Source organism: Moschus berezovskii, chromosome 27, assembly GCF_049115385.1.
Source record: "Moschus berezovskii isolate FMDL1 chromosome 27, NW_MosBer_1.0, whole genome shotgun sequence".
NCBI lineage: Eukaryota > Metazoa > Chordata > Mammalia > Artiodactyla > Moschidae > Moschus > Moschus berezovskii.
In genome coordinates this window covers 40,908,218-40,927,916 of record NC_142486.1, presented here as the reverse complement: position 1 = coordinate 40,927,916, position 19,699 = coordinate 40,908,218, and the positions used below count along the sequence as shown (strand labels likewise).

Below are 19,699 nucleotides of genomic sequence, written 5' to 3'. Positions count from 1 at the left end.
CCAGCCTCTCCACCCCACTCTTGCATCACAGCATGACTGCTGGCGTTAGGACCCCCGACACGCTGGAGACATCTTAGACTTGACCTGTGCCCTACACATAGCACGCGCCGGTCCAGAGACCCACGCGGATGGGCAAGTAGCGTCCTCATAATTGGAAACACTTCATATCACAAAAAGTCACTTCTTCCCAGCTTAGTGAGTTGACATTACTCCATCCCAGATGCCAGACACAAACACCCTGGTCTTTACACGGAAGAAGAAAGAGCCAGGACTCTCCTGATGGATGAGGTTGGGCTGTGGTCCTGGGGTTGAAGAACTGTACAGGGACTGTGAGGCAGCGTCAGCACAGACAGACAGATGGATGGGATGGAGGGCCGCAGAGCAGGCTGGACCCCTGGGTGCTGGCTCACTGGGGCGGCGGGTGGTGCCGAGGGGCTGGAACGTGAGGCGTCAGTCCCTCAGACACCAGCACAAACAGCTCGGCAACAAGAACCACAAACCAGCAGCCACTGGGTCAGACTTCAGGGCGGCATCAGAGCGGGAGAGAGCTGCTAAACACAAAAACGTTTTTCATGAAGGAAAAAATATACATTTGACAACATCAAGAATTTCTTCAACAGACACCAGATGGTGAAGCCAGCAACAAACTAGAAGACTGCAAACAAAGAAATCATAAAATATGCAATGTGAAACAAAGGATTCCTAGTGATCAGTAAGAAAAACTTGGTAGCAACCAGTGAAGAAACCCAGGAGCAGAGGCGGTCCCCAGAAAGGAAATCCCAGTGGCCAGTGAGCGTGTGGAAGGTGGTCAGGAGCCAGGCAGACGCATGAGAAGCCTGCAGAGCGCCTTCTGTGACCCAGATCAGCGAGGACGAGGGTGTCCAGCGCGTGGGCAGGCACCCTGAGCACAGCAGAGATGCTGAGAAGCCCCTCAGCCCTGGCGCAGCCGCCGCCAGGGCCTGCGGCCGCGGGGCACCAGCGAGGCAGAGTGAGGACGTGCCCTGCTGCCTGGAGGCAGCGCCGCCACCACAGTGTGCAGAGAAGCGCTGCCTGCTGAGCTCCCTGGGCACTCGGAGGACGAGGAGGGGGCAGGATGGTGTGCGTGCTCCTCCTCACGTTTCTGTGGATGGGGGACGCAGGCCCAGGGCACTGGGGGACGGGGTCTCTGGCAGCGGGTTCTGGGAGCAGCGCTCACCCTGTGCAATTGCTGTGCTGCTGGCGGAGCCCAGCGTCCCTGGGATGGGCCGCCAACACCAGCCACCTGGAAGGACAGCGCCCGCAGCAACCCTCACAGCACAAGGCCTCAGCACATCCTGAGGCTCCTGCACCCGCATGTCCAGTTGCTGGTATAAAACCGAAGGGAGCGCCAGGAAGGCTCGTGCAAATCCCCTCCAGGTCTCCAGGGAGCTCGGGCTCCACAGAGAAAGCATCGTGGCTGGAGAGGAGTCCACACAGGCGGCTGTGGGGTGACACGGGCCCGCTCGGCCGGGACAGGACCTGAGGGCTCCAGGGAGACAGCGACAACCGCGCTGTGCTGTGACCCGTCTGGAAGAAGCGTCAAGGGGGCGATGTCAGCAGGGGGCCCAGAGACTGGTCCCTGGGAGAGTCCCAGGATGGGCGGCCTTCACAGGGATGGCGCCCAGACCCCACCCCACACTGTGCCTGGCCTGGGGTCCCACTGCATGTCAGCACACGCACGACACTGGATACAACCCATGAGAGGTGGCTTCCTCTAGAGGTAGCTGGGGTGGAGTGGGGCAGGGGCTGGTGATGCCAGGTGTCCGCTCACAGGGGCAGGAAAAGGGGGAGCACCCACCCCAACGGGGGCCTTGTGCTAGGAAGCCAACCAGGGCATGCTGGCTTCGCCAGGGCCAGAGGGGACAGCTCCTCCTGGGGTGTCATGTGGGGGATTCACACGGCAACTGTAGGGGCGACCATGGGAAGGTCGGCAACAGCACACGGTCTGCAAGCAGAGCACCCGGGAATAAACACTTTCTAAACTTCTTCTCTTATAAATATGCATTAGAACATTTGATAATACAAGCAAAGCACTCTGCAATTAATTTAAAATTAAACTGAGACTGAACTCCTGCAGTCCTGGCAGGAGAGTCACCCGGCACATCTGAGTACCCGGGAGGCCCCGTGGCCGCCTAGTCCCGCGGCACCTTGAACTGGTCCTTCTCTTTGCGGATAGCCCTCATGGTGGTCACAGGGTCCGTCTCGCCCACATGCTGCTGCACTGTCTTCTCCCTGTGAAGCCAAGTGCCAGGCTGCAGGCTGCACCCCAGGCCCACGGCCCCACCACGCCTCCCAGGGCACCAGGGAAGAAGAGCTGCTGGAGGCTGCAGCAGCCAGTGGACAGCCTGGGTGTTCATCACTGCGGGAAGTGCTGCCCGAGCCGGTCCTGCTGTGACCCAGTGATGCCCGTTCCATGCTGGCGCCCGGCACCACCCAGCACGCGGAGGTACCCCGAGCACAAGTCTCATCACCTCCTGATCGGAACCCAGGGTCAGAAAGGACCCACACCCTCTCCGAGGCACCAAGAACAGTGCCCGCTTTAAGAAACAGCATCTGCTTTGTTGGCTGCACTTTAAGGAGAGTTGGGGGCGTGGACCCTGCCTGGTGTGCCCATGCACAGCAGGGAAGCCCGCGCCCTCACCTCACTCGCATGAACGGGTTGTAGGTGAACTCCTCGGCGATGGTGGATGGCACCGTGGGCTCCCCGATGCTGTACTTCTCCTGCAAGACAAGCGGGTCACTTTAGTGCGGAAGCTTCTAAAGGGGACAGTTGAGCAAGCCTTCACACGTCGTCCGCCTGAGCAGATCCAGTGAGCACACGGTCAGCGTGAACACAGGCCCTTCCCTGCCCATGGAGAGGGGCACGCGTGCTCAGCCGCCACCACGACCCACCATGGCCCAGAGGTGCAGGGGGACAGGGGCTTTCTTGTCCTTAATGCAAAGCTTCTGTTTTGTATTACAGAAGTCATGACCAGTAAAAAAGCGAGAAACAGAGAGTACAGCCCCACCCCTAGGACAGCATGTGGTTCGTGAGCACCTCACTGCCAAGATCAGTGGAGCAACCAGTTCCCGGGATCCCTCCCCGGGTGACACCCCCCAGAGGGCAGCTGTCATCACGGGGTGCTCAGACAGCTCGTCAGCTCCACTTGGGACGCCCTTGCTCCTGATCAACACTGACCAGGGCAGACGGAGAGCAGATGCAGACGGGGGCCTCCCCACAGCCCCTGCCCTTCTACTGCTGGGCTCACCCTGAGGGCCACAGGGCCCAGGAGTGGACAGCTGTCAACAGCCACGCTCAGGCTTCCTGACCATCAGGAGCCCTCATTCCCAAGGGTCCCACTCCCACCCACACTGTGAGCAGTGGCACCAGGATGCCTTCAGGGGCTTCCCTGGTGGTCCAAGGGCTAAGAGTCCATACTCCCAATGCAGGGTGCCCGGGTTTGATCCTTGGTCAGGGAACTAGATCCCACATGCTGCAACTAAAAGATCCCTCCAGCAGCAGCTAAGACCCAGTGCAGCCAAATGAAAGAGGGGAGATCACTGCATTGGATTAGAGATATTGGATGGGGTGGATTAGACCATACTGCTCTAGAAGTTAAAACCATAAAGCTTCCAGAATAAAACAGGAGTTTTTTGGTTTTTTTTTTACCTTGGCAAAGCAAAGCTTTCTTAGATGGGAGATTAAAAAGTATGAACTACAAAAGAAAACACGCTGTTATGTCATCAAAATTTAATGTAAAAAAAATTTGCTTGCTCTGGAAAAGACACTGTTGATAAAGGCAAGTCACAGAATGAGAAACTTCACCATACACGCATCTGAAAAAGAACTTGTATCTAGAATAAACTTTAAAAAACTCTTATTATTCAACAAGAAGACAGTCCAGGCTTTTAAATGGGGAGAAAATCTGAATGAACACTAAACAAAATGACCAATAAGGACAAGGAAGATGGTCCAAATTATTATGCACTAAGGAAATTAAATTTATTAAATTAAATGCAAATTATTAAATTTATTATTATTAATAAATTAAAATTATTAAATGCAAATTAAAGCCACAATGAAACACTACTGCCTCCCCATGAAGATGGCTTAAATGAAAGGATCGACAGTGCCAAGGGTTGGTGAGAGTGTGGAGCGCCCAGAGCGCTCCTGTTTCACTGCTGGGGACATAAAACAACACAACCACGTCTCACACAAAGACCTGTGCAGAGATGCTCACAGCAGCTTTATTCACAGAGGCCAATAACTAGAAAATGTCTATTGACAGGTGAATGGATAAGCAAAATGTGGTAAGGTCAAACAAAGGAATACTACTCAGCAATGAAAAGGAATGAACTGATACATGCAGCAACATGAGTGAATCTCAAAATTATTCTGCTTGGTAAAAAAAATAAGGTATGAGTACACTGTGTAGTTCATTTATATGAAACTCTAGAAAATGTGAACTAAGTTCCAGTGGCATCCTGGAGCAAAGCAGAGAAAACGAGACATGAGGAAGCTTTTGGGGGTGGAGATGTTCTAGGTCTTAAACATAGTGGGAGTCATTTAATCTGTCTTCATTTTAAACGGATGCAATTTCTTACATGTGAACTAAACTTCAACAAGCTTGAAAATAAAAAGGGAAACTATGAAAACTGTCAATAAGTTTGAAAACCTTGATGAAATTCCTTGAAAGACACTAGTTGCTAACAAAACTGACTCAAGAAAAGATAGCCCAGAAGAAAATCTGACAGCCCTACACAAATTAAAAATATCAATTCATAATAAAAAAAAAACCTTTCCACAAAAAAGAATTCAGTGTCCAGAAGGCTTCATTAGTGAATTCTAACAAACACTAAAGGAAGAAATAATAACAACCAGAGAAAAACTCAGTAAACAGGAGGAGGCACTTCCAACTCTTATTTTATGTGGCCAGCGTTACCTTCATATTAAGACCAAAGACATGAAAAAAACCCAAACTTACAGACCAGTATCTCTTAAGAACATAAACACAAAAATAGACACCACCGTGACTAAGGTCTGGCCAGAAACCGAGGTTTGTGTGACATTTGAAACAACTGATACACTTCTCCACATCAACAAGAGTAAGGGAGAAAAACTACATGATTACATAATAGATGAAGAAAAATCATTTGACAAAATTCAACATCTACTCATGACGAAACTCAAAACCAGGAATATATGTGAACTTCATCAACTTGATAATGAGAACTTAAAACTCACAACTAAAACAATTAGCTTCATGGTGAAAAATTGAATGCTTTCCCCCTAAGGCTGGGAACAAGCCAAAGGTGTCCACTCTCACCATGTCTACTGTCCAGATCTTAGCCAGTGCAATAAGGCAAAATACTAACGAAATATATGTTGGAAGTATATTGGAAAGGAAGAAACAAAACTAAATGTTGACGGCATGATTGTGTGCTGAGGAATCTATGAAAAAGATGCGAGACTGAGTCAAGCAAAGTCACAAGGACACAAGGTCAAAATACACAAGTCAGTATTTCTAAAGACTCGATAATCATTTCCAGCAAAATCCACAGACGTGAACTATTTAGGAACACATTTGACAGTGTGTACAAGATCTTTCATCTGAGAATTACAGAAGACGCCTGCAGGACGACACACAACCCTGGGACAAGCCATGGGGCACGCTGGGGGCCAAGGCAGAAATAATGCCTTTCAGACAAGCAGCCTCCAAGGTGGTTTCCCCAAGTGGACAGAGGCCGGCACCTGCTGCTTTGGCCTCCCCTGGCTGCTGGCTGATAAGGATCCCAGGCCCAGCCCGGACCCTCAAGTCAGAAAGGATCTCAAGGAGACAGCCCGGGCTCTGGCTCCATGTTGGGCTGGAACCCACCTGGCCTGCTGCTGCCCGCTGTCCCAAGGAGCCCTTTCCGCCCACTCTGGAGCCAACGCTGCGAGTGCCGTGCTCCTGGGAAGCAGCTTCACGGCACCCAGCCCATAGGACCCCCAACTGCAGCCCGCTCACCTTGGCCCAGGCCAGTTTCTCCTGGATGGCAGTGTTGTTGGGCTCCACGTGGCGAGCAAACTTCAGGTTGTTGATGGTGTATTCATGGCCACAGTACACTCTCTGAGGACAGAGCCAAACACACCAGCTCTGAGGAGGCTTGTGAATCCGCCCTCCAGCTCCTCAGAGATGGCCTGGGCCCGTCCGGGGGCAGCACCCATGAGACGTCCCTAAAGATAAGCACACGTCCTGCGTGCGTCGTGTCTGTATTAGTCACTCAGTCATGTCTGACCCTTTGCAACCCCATGGACTGCAGCCCGCCAGGCTCCTCTGTCCATGGGATTCTCCAGGCAAGAATTCTGGAGTGGGTAAGCCATTCCATCTGCATGGGATTTTCCCAACCCAAGGACTGAACCCACATCTCCTGCATTGCAGCCGTGTATGTTAAATGACAATAAAAAGTACATTTAAGGAAACAAACATGCTTCCAGAAGCAATGCTTCTGCTGTCCTGCTCCTCCCAATTCAGGAAGGCTTGTGAGACCCCAGGGGTGCGGAGCTGGCCCAAGGGCTCAGCAGGAGGGGATAGGGTCTTGCTGCCACTGGCAAGCAGCAGGACACTGCCTACCGTGTCTGGAGGGAGCCGGCCCAGGACCTCGAGCAGGGCTTTGTACATCTCATCCGCTGTCCCTTCATAGAACTTCCCGCAGCCGGCCACAAACAAGGTGTCACCTGCGAGGCAGGACAGTGTGGAGCTGGGGGGCTGCTGGCCACGCACGCCTGTTAGGGCCACTGCTCAGCTCCACAGCCGGGCTCCTCTCTGCCTCCTGTGCTGACCCGGCCACAGCCCCGGACCTGACCCCCACCCAACAGGGCCCAGGGCCCCGCCGAGTCTGGGTGCCACCCTCTCCACGCCTTTAACCTCTGCTGCACTGACTGGCCCCACCAGGCCCCAAACAGCTGCTCAGATGCAAGCCCAGCTGTTCCCCTCACTTCCCATTCCTATCAGCCCTGGCTCTCAGACCACCCGCCAAACCCAAGCTTTTTCCCACCTGTCCAGAAGCCCCTCCCAGGTCAGGCCGTCCTGTGACCCCTAAATTCTGACAGCCAGCACCGTCCTGCCAAATGCCCATGATCTCACCGGCCCCGCCTGGACCCTTCAGGGAACCCTCATACAGGACCACAGCTCCCAGGGGCCCTGGAGATGTGACGGAAGCCCAGCCAGGAGGGGACACTTCGCCCAGTGCCTACCAGGGCTTCCTGGCCCCTGGATGTGTTTGCACCAAGGCCCAGGCTCTACCCCAAGCGCTGGGGTCCACGCAGAGCCCAGCACAGTCTGCCTGGCGGGACACACTCTCTGCTCTTCCCAGAGGTTTCAAAAAACGCCAGACCCCGCAGCTCACACCTGAGCACTCTACACTCACCTGTGAACACAGCAGGTGGCTCGGGACTGTTGGGCTTGGTCACAAAGTAACAGATGTGTCCGGAAGTGTGACACGGTGTCCACAGGCACTTGACGTTGAGAGACCCCACCTGAGACGGAGCACACACCGGCCTGTGTCCCTGCGTGCGGGGGCCTGTCTGCAGGCTCATGGGTTCTCCCAGAACCTGCCAGCCCCCCAGCAGCTGCCGTCATGGGTGATGGGGCTTCCACGGCCGCTGCTCCACCCCGCGAGGGTGGGACTTGCTGGTGACCACGGGACCCAGACCTGGAGGTGCAGGGACCCCCATAAGCCGGTGCTTGCTGGTGTGCCCAACCAGAGGGCTGATCCTGTTGTCTCCTCAAAGCCAGGCCAAATCTGCACCAGGCGTCTTGCGGGGAAGACGGTTTTCTCTTAGTTGCTTGGCCTTTGTTCCCTTCTCCGTCTCCACCCCAGCCCCAGCCTTCACTTCAGAAGCGTTCTAATCTGACCAAAACTGAAATGATGTTTCTGTGTGCCCTCTACCTGGCTCACCAAATGCTAACCGGCCCACCTGTGTGGCACCTGCTGTCCACACACGTCCTGACACACTGCCCTAGACGCCCCAGCTGCCTCTCCTGAGAAAAGGCCCCCCTCCCATATAACCTCGCTGTCGTCCCCTCCCAAGAAACCCGCCACTGATGTGAAAGAGGGCTCCACAGAGTCTGCATCTCAGTTCCCAGGTGTCTCAAAGCCTTCCTGGTGGCTCAGTCAGTAAGGAATCTGCCTGCAAGGCAGAAGACCAGGGTTCCATCCCTGGGTCGGGCAGATCTCCTGGAGGAGGAAATGGCAACCCACTCTGGTATTCTTGCCTGGAGAAGCCCATGGACAGAAGAGCCTGGAGGGCTACAGTCCATGGGGTCGCGAAGAGTCAGACACGACTTAGCACTGAACCACCAGGCATCTCAAAGCCATGCCTCTGGCTTCTCCCTTGGCCAGGCACCATCTGCACACTGACCTGCTCGCCAGACTTTCGGCAGAGGGACTCAGGCAGGCCCTGGAGCGCATCTGCCTGTGTGCAGGCTGGGCTGTCTCCACAGCTGAGCCCTCAGTACCCCTCTGGGTCCCTGGGGCGAGCCAGGGGACTTCCAGGAGGAGGTGGGCACAGGGCCTGGAGCCCGGCAGGACCACACGTGAGCCCTGCTGTCGGTCCCTCCTCACCTGCAGTGTGGACAGGTGCGTGACCTTGTGAGTCAGGGCCCCCCCCCCCATCCTCACCTGCAGTGTGGACAGGTGTGTGACCTTGTGGGTCAGGGCCCCAATCCGGTCATCACCCCCGTACACCTTCAACCCAGGCTCCAGCTTGACCAGCTTCTCGTTCCCACCAGCGTGGTCCCTGGAGGTCAGAAAGGGGGAGCTGGGGCTGCTGCTGATACACAGAGGGTGTGCCCACCTCCACACCGCGACCAAATGGAGTTTTTATTTTGCCCAGCTGTGTTTCTCTGAAGGAGAAATGCATCTTCCTGTTCTTGTCCTCATCTGGCTCTGCTGAGAATGTTCTCAGACACCCTGTCCCCACGAGAGGCCCCTGCCATGCCCCCGCCGTGCTGCTGCAGAAGCTTCTGGAGCAGATGGAGCAAACTGCACGCCCTGAATGACCCCTGTGTCCCTGGCTCCCAGATTCCAGGCACACCAGAGTCACCTGGGGTCTGGGAACAGCAAGGCCCGACTCCCAGCTGCACATGCTGATGCCCTGGGCACCCTGATGCCCTGAGCCTGGGGCATGCCCTGCAGGCCAAGTTTGAAAAGCTGTCAGGTGACTCTGAGTCACAGCCCAGATGGGTCCACTCTGAGCAGATCTAAACCACCACCACCCAGCTGCCAGGGGCAGTGTCACCGAGGGACAGGCCAGCTCAGAACGACCTCCCCAGGAGGCTCGATGGTGCAGCCAGCAGCGAGGCGACCCCTGGACACGCACGCAGGAGCTCCCCAAGCCGCCCAGTTCAAGAGAAGAGCTCTGTGCCACGGCCTTGCTGGAGGAGAAACACACCAGGGCAAGCCCTGTGGGGCCCTGAACACAGGGCAGGGCCGGGGTGTCCTGTGCCTGAAGATTAGCCTTTCCAGGCCGAGGCGGGGGCTTTCCAATCACCAGGGCACACCTGCTCACTACACACTCACCCACAGGCCTGGCAACAGCGGGCTCTGAGATAAGAGCAGGCCGCCCTCGGCCCTCCTTGTGGGGCTGATACACGCAGGCTGAGCCAACCACGAAGCACACTCAGTGCTGACCTGAAAAACGCCACCTGTAAGTGGCAGGGTGGCACGGGCCACACCCTGCAGCTCAGGTTGGATCCTGGTTTAGTTTGTAAGGCACCCCAATGTGGGAAAAGCCACGTGTGATGTGGGATTTGCTCGGTGCAAGAAAGTCGCCCTGGGAGAAGTCGGGAGGCGGAGGCCCTGCAGCCCATGGAGGCCACACCAGGCGGAGCTCCCGAGAGCAGCCACAGGGCACCCAGGAGCCTCCGCAGGCCCGAGCCCCTAAATCAGGAAGTAACGCCTGAGGCCCCAAAGGCTAAACCACCCTGAAGGTCTACAGTTACATCAACCAACAAGTTTCCAACACTTAACAGACTCTGGCCAACTGTGTCCACACAACACTCCCACAGATGCTGGAAGGCCTCCTTTACTCCAGGACACGCCCCGAACTCGGCCAAGCGCCACAGGAGCAGGTTCAAAGACGCTCGCTGCCCTTGGGCAGTTATTTGGAAAAGACTATTCAGAGCCAAGTAAAGATTTTTTTCCTAGCTTTGAAGAGCCTCAAAAGTTTCAATAGGGCCCTGGGCAGGCAACTCTAGCCTAAGACCCAAACATCAGAGCTTTTTCCATCCTTTAGCTTTCAAGTATCTAAAAAATCACAAACTCTTCAAAAATGACAGCTTGATTTTCAAAAACACTAACATCTAGACCAGTTTATTCTCCAACATTGAGGCCAGCTTCCCACCACACAAGCTCAAGAGCTTGCAAAGATGTTGTTAGAGGCCCACCCACAGCCCCAGGACTGCAGCGTGAGCCTCTGCCCTCAGGGCCCCCGAGTTGCCAGGCCTGAGGGACGCGGGGCAGCAGTGCAGAAGCGGGTGCCCGGAAGCCCCGTCAGAGCCCCACGGGGGCTGGCCCTCAGCTCACAGCCATGGAGAGGAGAAGGGTTGCCAGGCCCCCCGTGGGGGTGCCCCAGGAACCTGCACCGCCCGGCCCGCCCGCCCAGTGGATGCTCCTCCTCAGGGCATGTGCAGCACAGCTGTGAGGCCCAGGGGCCCTGTGGGCACAGAGGAGGCTGGGCCCTGGAGCACTCACCAGTGATGGTGGGTGGTGAGAACTGTGGTCAGCTTCACGCCGTGCTTCCTCACCGTTTCCACCACCTGCAACCAAACAGGCGGCAGCACACAGGCCGGTCACGCCCCAGTCCCGGCCCATCCCTCAGCCTGCAGGTGGGGGTGCCCAGGGAGCTGGCCCACATGCCCCGATCCAGGAGGGCAGGGCGACGAGGAGGCCTTTTCTCTCGTGATCTGTGGGGCAGTTCAGGCCCCGCACGACCTCTCCAAGCCCCTCCAGCCAAGACCACCCCCTAAAGGCAGTGCCGAGGGCACAGAGCCCAGAGGTGGCAGCGGTGCTGGGGGGCCCTTCCTCTCCACACCAAAGCCTTTGGTGGCCTCCAGCCCCTCACTGCTCCTCTGCCCTGATAACTGAGTGGCGGGACACTAGTTCCTTTTTCAAAAACCAAATGGGTTAATTTATGCTTAGCTTTGGCCGGGTTGCAAGGGCCCTGGGTTATCAAACTCATCAGGAGACAGAAAAGGGGCGCTGGGCCTGGCCTCCCACCTTCTGGGGCTGCACCGGATCCACAATGGCTGCCTCCTTGGTGTCCTCATCAATGAGCAGGTACATGTAATTGTCGGTCAGAGCGGGCAGTAACTCCACCTTCATGGCGCCCTGATCCACGGTCAAGCTCTTCCTTAAACCCAAGTGGTGGAGATTTCCCAGCAGGGCCGGACCTGAAGACAAAGTGCAGTTCCAGTCAGCGTCCACACGAGGCCACGCTGGGCCGAGACTTCAAAGCCAGCGCTCAGCCCCGCAGAAGCATCTGCCGAAGCAAGGTCCCAGGGACACAATGTGTGGAGCCTCGACATGAGAGGTTTTCTAAGTTTTCTTTAAAAAGATCTCCTCGTTAACCACATCCATGAAGAGAATACAGAACACAGCTCATGTTCATATTTGTGGAAATTGGCTCTTTCACACTTCGGTCCCTCTTTTCTTTCTTTAAGGCTCTAAGAGGACACAAGAGCCAGCGTGACTGCAATGCAAACCTCTGTGAGAGGCGCCTACCGTCAGCTCCGGGGTTCTTCATACCTGATTCAGAGAAAGACCACAAAGAGGGAAACCCAGAGTGAAAGTGCCAGGCAGGCTCTTCTCCCTCTCTGTGAGCTAAGGGAACCTGAGTCCCCTGAGCGACTCACAGCCCTTCTCAGGTCACGCGCCAAAGAAGAAAAGAAGATTCCCTCTCGAATGGCAGGGACTTGAAATCTGGATGATGCATAAAACCCCTCCCCCACAGCCTGAGATATGGGAGAGCTGGCCACATCTGTTTGAGATTCAAGTGTGCAGGACACGGAACCACTGTCCAACTGAAGCAAAGAAGGCAGCCAGGGTGGGCTGGGAGTGACCACAGGGCAAAAGCATCCTGCGCCCCAGAGACAGGGGCCAAAATACGTTCCACAACGAAACCCCTATTTAGTCTAAAAATTCATGAAGGCCCCAATAATACTTTAAATCTTAGCCTGACAGGGGTTAAAACTGCAGCAGGTGACAGAGGACAGCAGTGAGATCCTGGAGTAGGTAGGTGCTGGGATGGGCCTCTCCAAGAAACGGATCCAGAAAGTGGGTGGCATCGACACACTGACTGACCGACAGACTGAGTGACACACTGACTGACCGACAGACTGAGTGACAGACTGACTGACTGACAGACAGACTGACTGGCTGACTGACAGGACATCTCTGATGCAGAGTTTGCAGTCATCTGCCATGCCCAGGGAACTGCCTGAACTGCAGCGTTAAGGGACACAGAGGTGTGACAACCAGTTGGGCTTTACCCAGGCCCTTCTCCTCAGGCTCGGCAAGAAAACCTACTTTTCTACAATTGGGTTTCTGGGCTATGCCATCTGCTCTCAGCCACAGTATTCAGAATCTGAGCCCCAGGAGGACTACAGAGCAGAGTCAGGGCCGAGTCTTGAGACACCCGGCATCCGGCTTCTCTGGACCTGGGAAGCTACTTCCACACCACAGCAGAGGGCTGGGGCCCCTCTGAACGAGGCAGCCACACTCCTGCTGATCCCCTCCAGTCCCATTTCCACCACCTGTCTGCCTCCCAACACAGAAACTCAACTGACCCTTTAATGGGTCCCTACATGGAAAAACACAGCTCTTTGCTTAGCTATGGTGACACACCACGCACTCCAGATGCCCTCTGCTCTGGATGAGGTCTGGACATGGCCAAGGTGGGCTTCCACCTGCTCCTTCTCCCCACTCAGGGCCCTGTGGTCCCTTGGCTCACTGCTCCAAAATCTCAGCTTAACCTACCACCCCTGTTGCTACATCAGCCAGATAAGGTATCAGGAAATAAAAGGCGATTTCAAAATCAAGGTCAAAATATTTTAAGCAAGCAAGAGGTAATAGGGTGAAAATCGAATCTGACAGCTGTCCGAGCAGGGCCCTGGAGGTCAGGCCGTCCAACACCTCCCGTTTTAGAGGCCGGGATAGCAGAACTAGGGAGGGCAAGGGTCCAGCAACTCGTCGGCCACAGTTCACTGTGAAAAGCCAGGATCCACTCCCTGGAGCACACACAGCACGCATGCTGTGCGGATTCAGGCACGGGTGCATCGCCCCAAGGCTTCAGAAGTGCGGGGCTTGCATGGTGGGGAGGCGGATGCGTGTGGAGGAGCCCTCGAACCCGGCAGTCCGGGAGAAGGGGGGCGCTCGCTGTCTGCCAGGCAGACCCCGGGAAAGCAGGGGTCCCGAGAAGGGCCCCCCGAGCGCCCCCGCAACACACATTTCCTTACCTAGCACAAATCCGTTCGCACCCCCCAGCTGACAAGTTACCCCACTCTGTCTTCAGCCCTCTCAAAGTCTGACTCAACTGCTGGGTGGCCTTTACTCGACCCCAATCGGCCTGCCCGCCGGCGTCAGCGAGGGCTTACAAACCTGTGTCAATAAAAAACAGCGTCAGCCGCGGCGGCCCCGCCCGTGCGGGCTCCGCGATGGACCGGCTCGGGGAGCGCGACCGGCCCAACTGCCGTTAGCCCGGCTACGACGCCGGCCGGGCGGCTCGCCTCGCGTCCGCGGGCCGGCTGTCCTGCCCCCAGGCCCTGACAGGCCAGCCCCTGGGCTCCCGGGCCTGTCCGACCCCGCGTCGGCCCCGCCCCAGCCCACCTACCCAGGCCGAGACGCGCGCAGACGGCTCCCAGCTCAGCGACGCTCCAGCGGCCGAGCAGCCCTCGGCCCAGCACCATGACCGGGGCGGCGGGCAGGCGGCGGCGGCGGCTGCGGCGCGAGGGGCGGGCTGCACCCGCCGGCGTCTATACACCGCGGCCAATCAGCGCCCGCCGCCCCCAGCCAATCAGCGCCCGCGTCCCAGCCCCCCCCGCCGCTCGCCCCGCCCCCCGGCCAATCAGCGCCCGCGTCCACACCTGACCCTGCTCCGCTGAGGACCTGAGGGCGATCCCGGAGGCACCTGCCCCAGCCGCCACCTCTCTGCGGGGACCGGACCCGGCAGCCCCGGGGCAGCCACTGGACAGTCGCTGCCGACAGGACGAGCGCCGCGACTTCTGGCCACCCGTCGAGTCCGCGGTCCGGCGCCCCGAGGTAGTTGGTCCTCTCCGGCTAGCCGTCGGCGTCCGTGGCCGGCCGGGCAGGGTCCACGTGACTCCGGGCAGCGGGTAGGAGCATGGCCGCCGGCAGGCCGCTGTCCCGTTTCTGGGAGTGGGGGAAGAACATCGTGTGCGTGGGCCGGAACTACGCGGACCACGTCCGGGAGATGCAGAGCGCCGCGCCCAGCGAGCCGGTGCTCTTCCTGAAGCCGTCCACCGCCTACGCCCCCGAGGGCTCGCCGGTGCTCGTGCCCGCCTACACCCGCAACCTGCACCACGAGCTCGAGCTCGCCGTGGTGATGGGCAAGCGCTGCCGCGCCGTCCCAGAGGCCGCGGCCATGGACTACGTGGCCGGCTATGCCCTGTGCCTGGACATGACCGCCAGGGACGTGCAAGACGAATGCAAGAAGAAGGGGCTGCCCTGGACTCTGGCCAAGAGTTTCACGGCCTCCTGCCCGGTCAGCGCCTTCGTGCCCAAAGAGAAGATCCCTGACCCTCACAACCTGAAGCTCTGGCTCAAGGTCAACGGCGAACTCAGGCAGGAGGGTGAGACATCCTCCATGATTTTTTCCATCCCCTACATCATCAGCTACGTTTCTAAGATCATGACCTTGGAAGAAGGAGATATTATCTTGACCGGGACGCCAAAGGGAGTGGGACCCGTTAAAGAAAATGATGAGATCCAGGCTGGCATACATGGTATCCTCAGTATGAAGTTTAAGGTGGAGAGGCCAGAATATTGAGTGTATATTATACAAAGCACCCTAACTTCTTAACATACGTTTCAGGGGGAAAGGAAACTAGAGACAAAAACAAGCAACTGTTATTTAATTAAACGTGACAATCCTTTAATAAGAAACCAATTTTTAAAAATGATTGGGTTGCTATGCCTCAACCCAAGGAAGATGGACCCTCGGAGAAAAACCTGACCTAGAAGAGCTGGGCCAGAAATGGAAATGAAAAACAGTGTCTCCTAGGAAACAAGATGTCAGATGTTCAAAAGACTTACTTTCTAAAACTGAACTGGATTAGACTTTTCAGTAGGTTATTCAAGGACCACGTGTTTAAGACTTAAAATCTGCAAAGGAAGTGGAAAAACACGTTTCATCAGTGTTTCCCAAAGTTTCTTTATGATCATGAAAACCATCTGGAGGTATTTGGAAAAATAAAAATTTCCAATTACTGGACCATTCCAGGCGCAGTGTGTTATTTAATGAACTCAATCTCTGGCACTCCAAGTGGTTCTTATCACGGAAATATGGAGAAACACTACTCCACATAGTCAGTTAACTTAAAGTTTTGTTTAATAAGTGAGCAATTAATGAAAACCTCACTCATTTAGTTAGGGTGTATATTCTGGCCCGCAGAGCCTGAGTTTGGGGAATAATTTTGAAACTGTTGTTTCCTAAATAAATATGCTATCTTTTGTGTGTTCCAAAAGTGTACTTTTCCCCCCAATAGTGGTTATGAAGGACACATCCTCACTAAGGGGCTTCAGACCTTGGTCTTTGGCCTTTGGTTTCCTGAGCACTGTGCTTTATTAACAGAGTTGATCAGCACCTGTACCTCACACCCAGTGATAAGGAAGCTTCAGGGAAGTAAAGTGGCCTGCGAGTGCTGCTTTTACTTTCCCCTGCCCCCTTCTCTGGGTTTTCCAGGTAACTCAGTGGTAAAGGATCTGCCTGCTAATGCAGGAGACATGGGTTGGATCCCTAGTTGGGGAAGATCCACTGGAGGAGGGTATGGCAACCCACTCCAATATTCTTGCCTGGAGAATCCCATGGACAAAGGAGCCTGGCGGGCTACAGTTCATAGGGTCACAAAGAGTCAGGCACAACTGAGCACACACACACCCTTCTTTGCAAAATACTAGGTGAGGTACACAGCTGTCAGAGTGTCTGGTGGAGTCCTTTAGGCTTAGGCAGGGGCTCCTGCTGTTAGCCTGAACAGAAGGCACCTGCTGGCTCCTAACATTTAATGAGCACTTAGTGCTACTAGGCGCTGTGCCAAGAGTTTTCTGTGTAGTATTTAATCCTCAACAAAGCTGTGAGGTTGGTACTATTACTACCATCCCTGTTATAGAGACAGAGGTTAGCCAGCCTGAAGTGGCAGAGCCGTGTAACACAGCCATCCCAAGACGGAAACCTAAAGTCTCTCCCCCGCCATTTTTCAGCATGTAGTGATTCATAATGTTGTGCCAATCTCTGCTATACAGCAAAGTGCTTCAGATTTACTCACATATACATTCCATTATGGTTAATCCCAGGAGATTGGATAAAGTTCCCTGTGTTATACACTAGGACCTTGTTTTTCCATTCTAAGTGTGGAAAACCTAAAGTTGTGACCACACTACAGGCTGCATCTTTGAAGTAGGTATATTAGAAAGTTCAAACATTTAGGTCTTCTGAAAGCCCCAATTTATAATTTATTATGAAGAAGTGTCACAGTTCGATTTGTTTCTAAACATCACACCATCTTCTTTCCTCTTCACCCGGAGTTGGACACAATTTAGCAACTGAACAATAACAACAGTATTCCTTTATCTTTTTAGTTTTTGACTGCATCTGAGATACAGCAGTGAAAGCCCAGAATTCTAACCACTAGGCCACTGAGGAACTCCCTTTTATCTTTTAATAAGATTTCTTTTTAAATGCTTAAGCAATAGATATCTTTAATGGAAGATTCAGAAATTATGCATAAGCCAAAAAGCCAGAACACCCTAAATTCCATATACCCAGAGATGGTCCAAGTTAAGCATTTCCTGTGCATTCTTCCAAATCTGGAGATGTAATTGTGATCTTTTAAATAGAATTTGTTCATACCATACACTTTTCTAACCTTTTCCACTATCTGTCATTACTGTCTTCCCATGTCGGCACATTTCTGAACTGTTTTCAGTGACGGCTTGCTGTGAAGTCAGCCCTCCATTTCTGGCTGCTGAGGTAGTCTTTAACTATTTGCTGGTAGTTGTTCCCTTTGGCTAGGGAGGCATCCCAGGGGCACAGCGGTAAAGAACCGCCTGCAAGGCAGGGCATGCGGGTTCAATCCCTGGGTCAGGAAGATACCCTGGAGTAGGAAATAGCAACTCACTCCAGTATCCTTGCCTGGAAAATTCTATGGACAGAGGAGCTTAGTGGGCTACAGTCTGTGGGGTCGCAAAGAGTCAAAAGTGACTGAGCATGCATGAGCACACAGAACCTTAATAACCAAAAGAAGCCAGAAAGTATTAATAGACTCTGTCCTTTGGCTAGGTTCCCATAAGTGGAAGAGCTGAATCAAGGGTGTGCTTTTATTGAGAGTTTATTAGTAAAACTATCAGATACAAAGTCCAACTGAATCAAGTCTACCAAAGCTGACAGATCTGAAAGCAAGCTAAAGGTACGGCAGGAGTAGTGTCTGCATGTGGCCACTTGGGTGGACCAGCCAGCACCCAGAGAATGTACGGAGCCCCCCAGTGTCAGTGTTCACTCCAGCGGTGGCATGAGCTTTCTCACAGACGGTTGCTGGCAGCATCGCAGGTGCAGCACACAAACTCCCTGGCTGCAAGAATCAAAGAGAGACTCCAGTTCTCACAATTCCTGATGCTGGTAAAAGCGCAATAGTCTTAATACTCAGAAAGTACATTTTCCTCAACTTTTATTTTGAATAAATTTAAACCTACTATGAAATTGAGAGACTAATGCAACAAACTCCATACACCCCGCATTAAATTCAACAATTTCATAGCATTCAACAATGCTATGTTCATTCTGTCTCCTCCCACCCCTCACCTTGTGTGCCATAGGGTCCCAAAGTGTCCAACACTGAATGACTAACCATTTCACTTTCACTTTTCACTTCTCCCATAACTCCCCCCAGGGTAATTCTCCAACCTTCATAGAAGTTGAGGGTTAGGTGCCTACCAGAGATCTGGGGGGAGCCCAATACTCCCCTAGATGTTACACAGGTTTCTAATGCTTTGCTACTAGAAACAATGGTGCAAGGAATATCCTCCATACACAACAGTTTACACTTGTTTATTTCCTTAGGAAAAGTCTTAGAAGTGAAATTGATTAAATAGTTTGTACTTTACATTTTGATACATTTTGCCCAGTTGCCCAGGGGAAAGGATATAATAATTTGCACTTGACAAGAGTGTTAAAGAAAACCTTTTCCCCCACACCTTAGTCAACACTGGGTATTGTGGCTATGGTCTTTTTAATTTGTATTTCTTTGATTAATAGGGAAACTGGAACTTCCCTGGTGGTCCAGTGGTTGGACATCCATCTGCCAGTTCAGGGGATGCTAGTTTGATCCCTCATCTGGAAGGTTCCCTCATGCTGAGGAGCAGCTGGGCCCATGTGCCACAACTACTGAGCCGCATGCCTGGAGCCTGAGCGCCACAAGAGAAGCCACTGCAGTGCACTGCAACGAAGAGTAGCCTCCACTTGCCAGAACTAGAGAAAGCCTACACGCAGCCAAAGAGACCCAGCGTGGCCAAAAATAAATTTAAAAAATAGTGAAGCTGACATCTTTTCATGTGTTTATACAGTTCTCTCCTTAACAAGATCTGTTGGGCACATCTTTGGTGTAGATGCTGGTTCAGTATCTGGTTTCAAGGAAGTTTTATATTTCTTTGCAATACAATTAATTCATATGCTAAAATCTTCTTGCATTCTAAAGGGAGAGAAAAGTAATTGTAGTCTAATAATATACTAGAAAAAATTCAAGCTGTAAAAGCAGAATAGACGTAATACAACAAATAAATTGCCACATATGAATGCCAATGAAATTGCTATACCTCGACATTTATATTACTGATACTTACTGACTATATACTAAGTGCTTGAGTCTAAGCATTTTACATACACTGACTTATTTAGTCTTCAGCTCAGTTCAGTTGCTCAGTCATGTACGACTCTTTGCGACCCCTTGGACTGCAGCACCTAAGGCTTCCCTGTCCATCACCAACTCCCGGAGTTTGCTCAAACTCATGTCCATCAAGTCGGTGAGGCCATCTAACCATCTCATCCTCTGTTGTCCCCTTCTCTTCCTGCTTTCAATCTTTCCCAGCATCAGGGTCTTTTTCAGTGAGTCAGTTCTTCACATCAGGTGGTCAAAGTATTGGAGCTTCAGCTTCAATCAGTCCTTCCAATGAATATTCAGGGTTGATTTCCTTTAGGATTGACTGGTTGGATCTCCTTGCAGTCCAAGAGACTCTCAAGAGTCTTCTCCAACACCACAGTTCAAAAGCATCAATTCTTTGGTGCTCAGCTTTCTTTATGGTCCAACTCTCACATCCATACACGACTATTGGAAAAAATCATAGCTTTGACTAGACAGATCTTTGTTGGCAAAGTAATGTCTCTTTTTAAATATGCTGTCTAGGTCATAGTTTTTCTTCCAAGGAGCAAGCA

General features: G+C 53.4%; 2 protein-coding genes across 5 annotated transcripts; one reads left to right on the top strand and one right to left on the bottom strand.

The window, feature by feature from the left end:
- Nucleotides 1-1,989: 1,989 nt before the first annotated feature.
- HAGH (hydroxyacylglutathione hydrolase) lies at nucleotides 1,990-14,251 on the bottom strand. Of its 4 annotated transcripts, XM_055409156.2 has the most exons (10): nucleotides 13,871-14,003; nucleotides 13,497-13,638; nucleotides 11,260-11,432; nucleotides 10,735-10,799; nucleotides 8,662-8,779; nucleotides 7,408-7,516; nucleotides 6,612-6,715; nucleotides 6,006-6,107; nucleotides 2,660-2,739; nucleotides 1,990-2,250 (listed from the first exon to the last, which is right to left on the bottom strand). In XM_055409156.2, exons 3-10 carry the CDS (start codon nucleotides 11,362-11,364, stop codon nucleotides 2,151-2,153), a joined length of 783 nt encoding a protein of 260 aa, XP_055265131.1. In that variant the 5' UTR covers nucleotides 11,365-11,432; nucleotides 13,497-13,638; nucleotides 13,871-14,003; the 3' UTR covers nucleotides 1,990-2,150. The 4 variants fall into 4 exon arrangements, with proteins under 4 accessions (XP_055265131.1, XP_055265132.1, XP_088689423.1 ...); XM_055409157.2 differs by lacking the exons at nucleotides 13,497-13,638; nucleotides 13,871-14,003 and adding an exon at nucleotides 14,124-14,251; XM_088833297.1 differs by lacking the exon at nucleotides 13,497-13,638 and having other exon boundaries at nucleotides 8,605-8,779; nucleotides 13,871-14,026.
- A 77-nt stretch (nucleotides 14,252-14,328) lies between these two features.
- On the top strand, nucleotides 14,329-15,490 carry FAHD1 (FAH domain containing oxaloacetate decarboxylase 1). The gene has a single exon (XM_055409161.2). It carries the CDS (start codon nucleotides 14,381-14,383, stop codon nucleotides 15,044-15,046), a length of 666 nt encoding a protein of 221 aa, XP_055265136.2. The 5' UTR covers nucleotides 14,329-14,380; the 3' UTR covers nucleotides 15,047-15,490.
- Nucleotides 15,491-19,699: the final 4,209 nt, after the last annotated feature.

What these genes read in the sequence shown, in the direction of transcription:
- FAHD1 (XM_055409161.2), top strand. Translation starts at nt 14,381, where the DNA reads ATGGCCGCCGGCAGGCCGCTGTCCCGTTTCTGGGAGTGGGGGAAGAAC.
- HAGH (XM_088833297.1), bottom strand. Translation starts at nt 13,946, where the DNA reads ATGGTGCTGGGCCGAGGGCTGCTCGGCCGCTGGAGCGTCGCTGAGCTG. An exon ending in ATCCGGTGCAGCCCCAGAAG is followed by an intron (nt 10,800 to 11,259) that starts GTGGGAGGCCAG and finishes GTTTGGTTGCAG; the next exon opens with GTGGTGGAAACGGTGAGGAA. An exon ending in GCCGGCTCCCTCCAGACACG is followed by an intron (nt 6,108 to 6,611) that starts GTAGGCAGTGTC and finishes CTCTGTCCTCAG; the next exon opens with AGAGTGTACTGTGGCCATGA.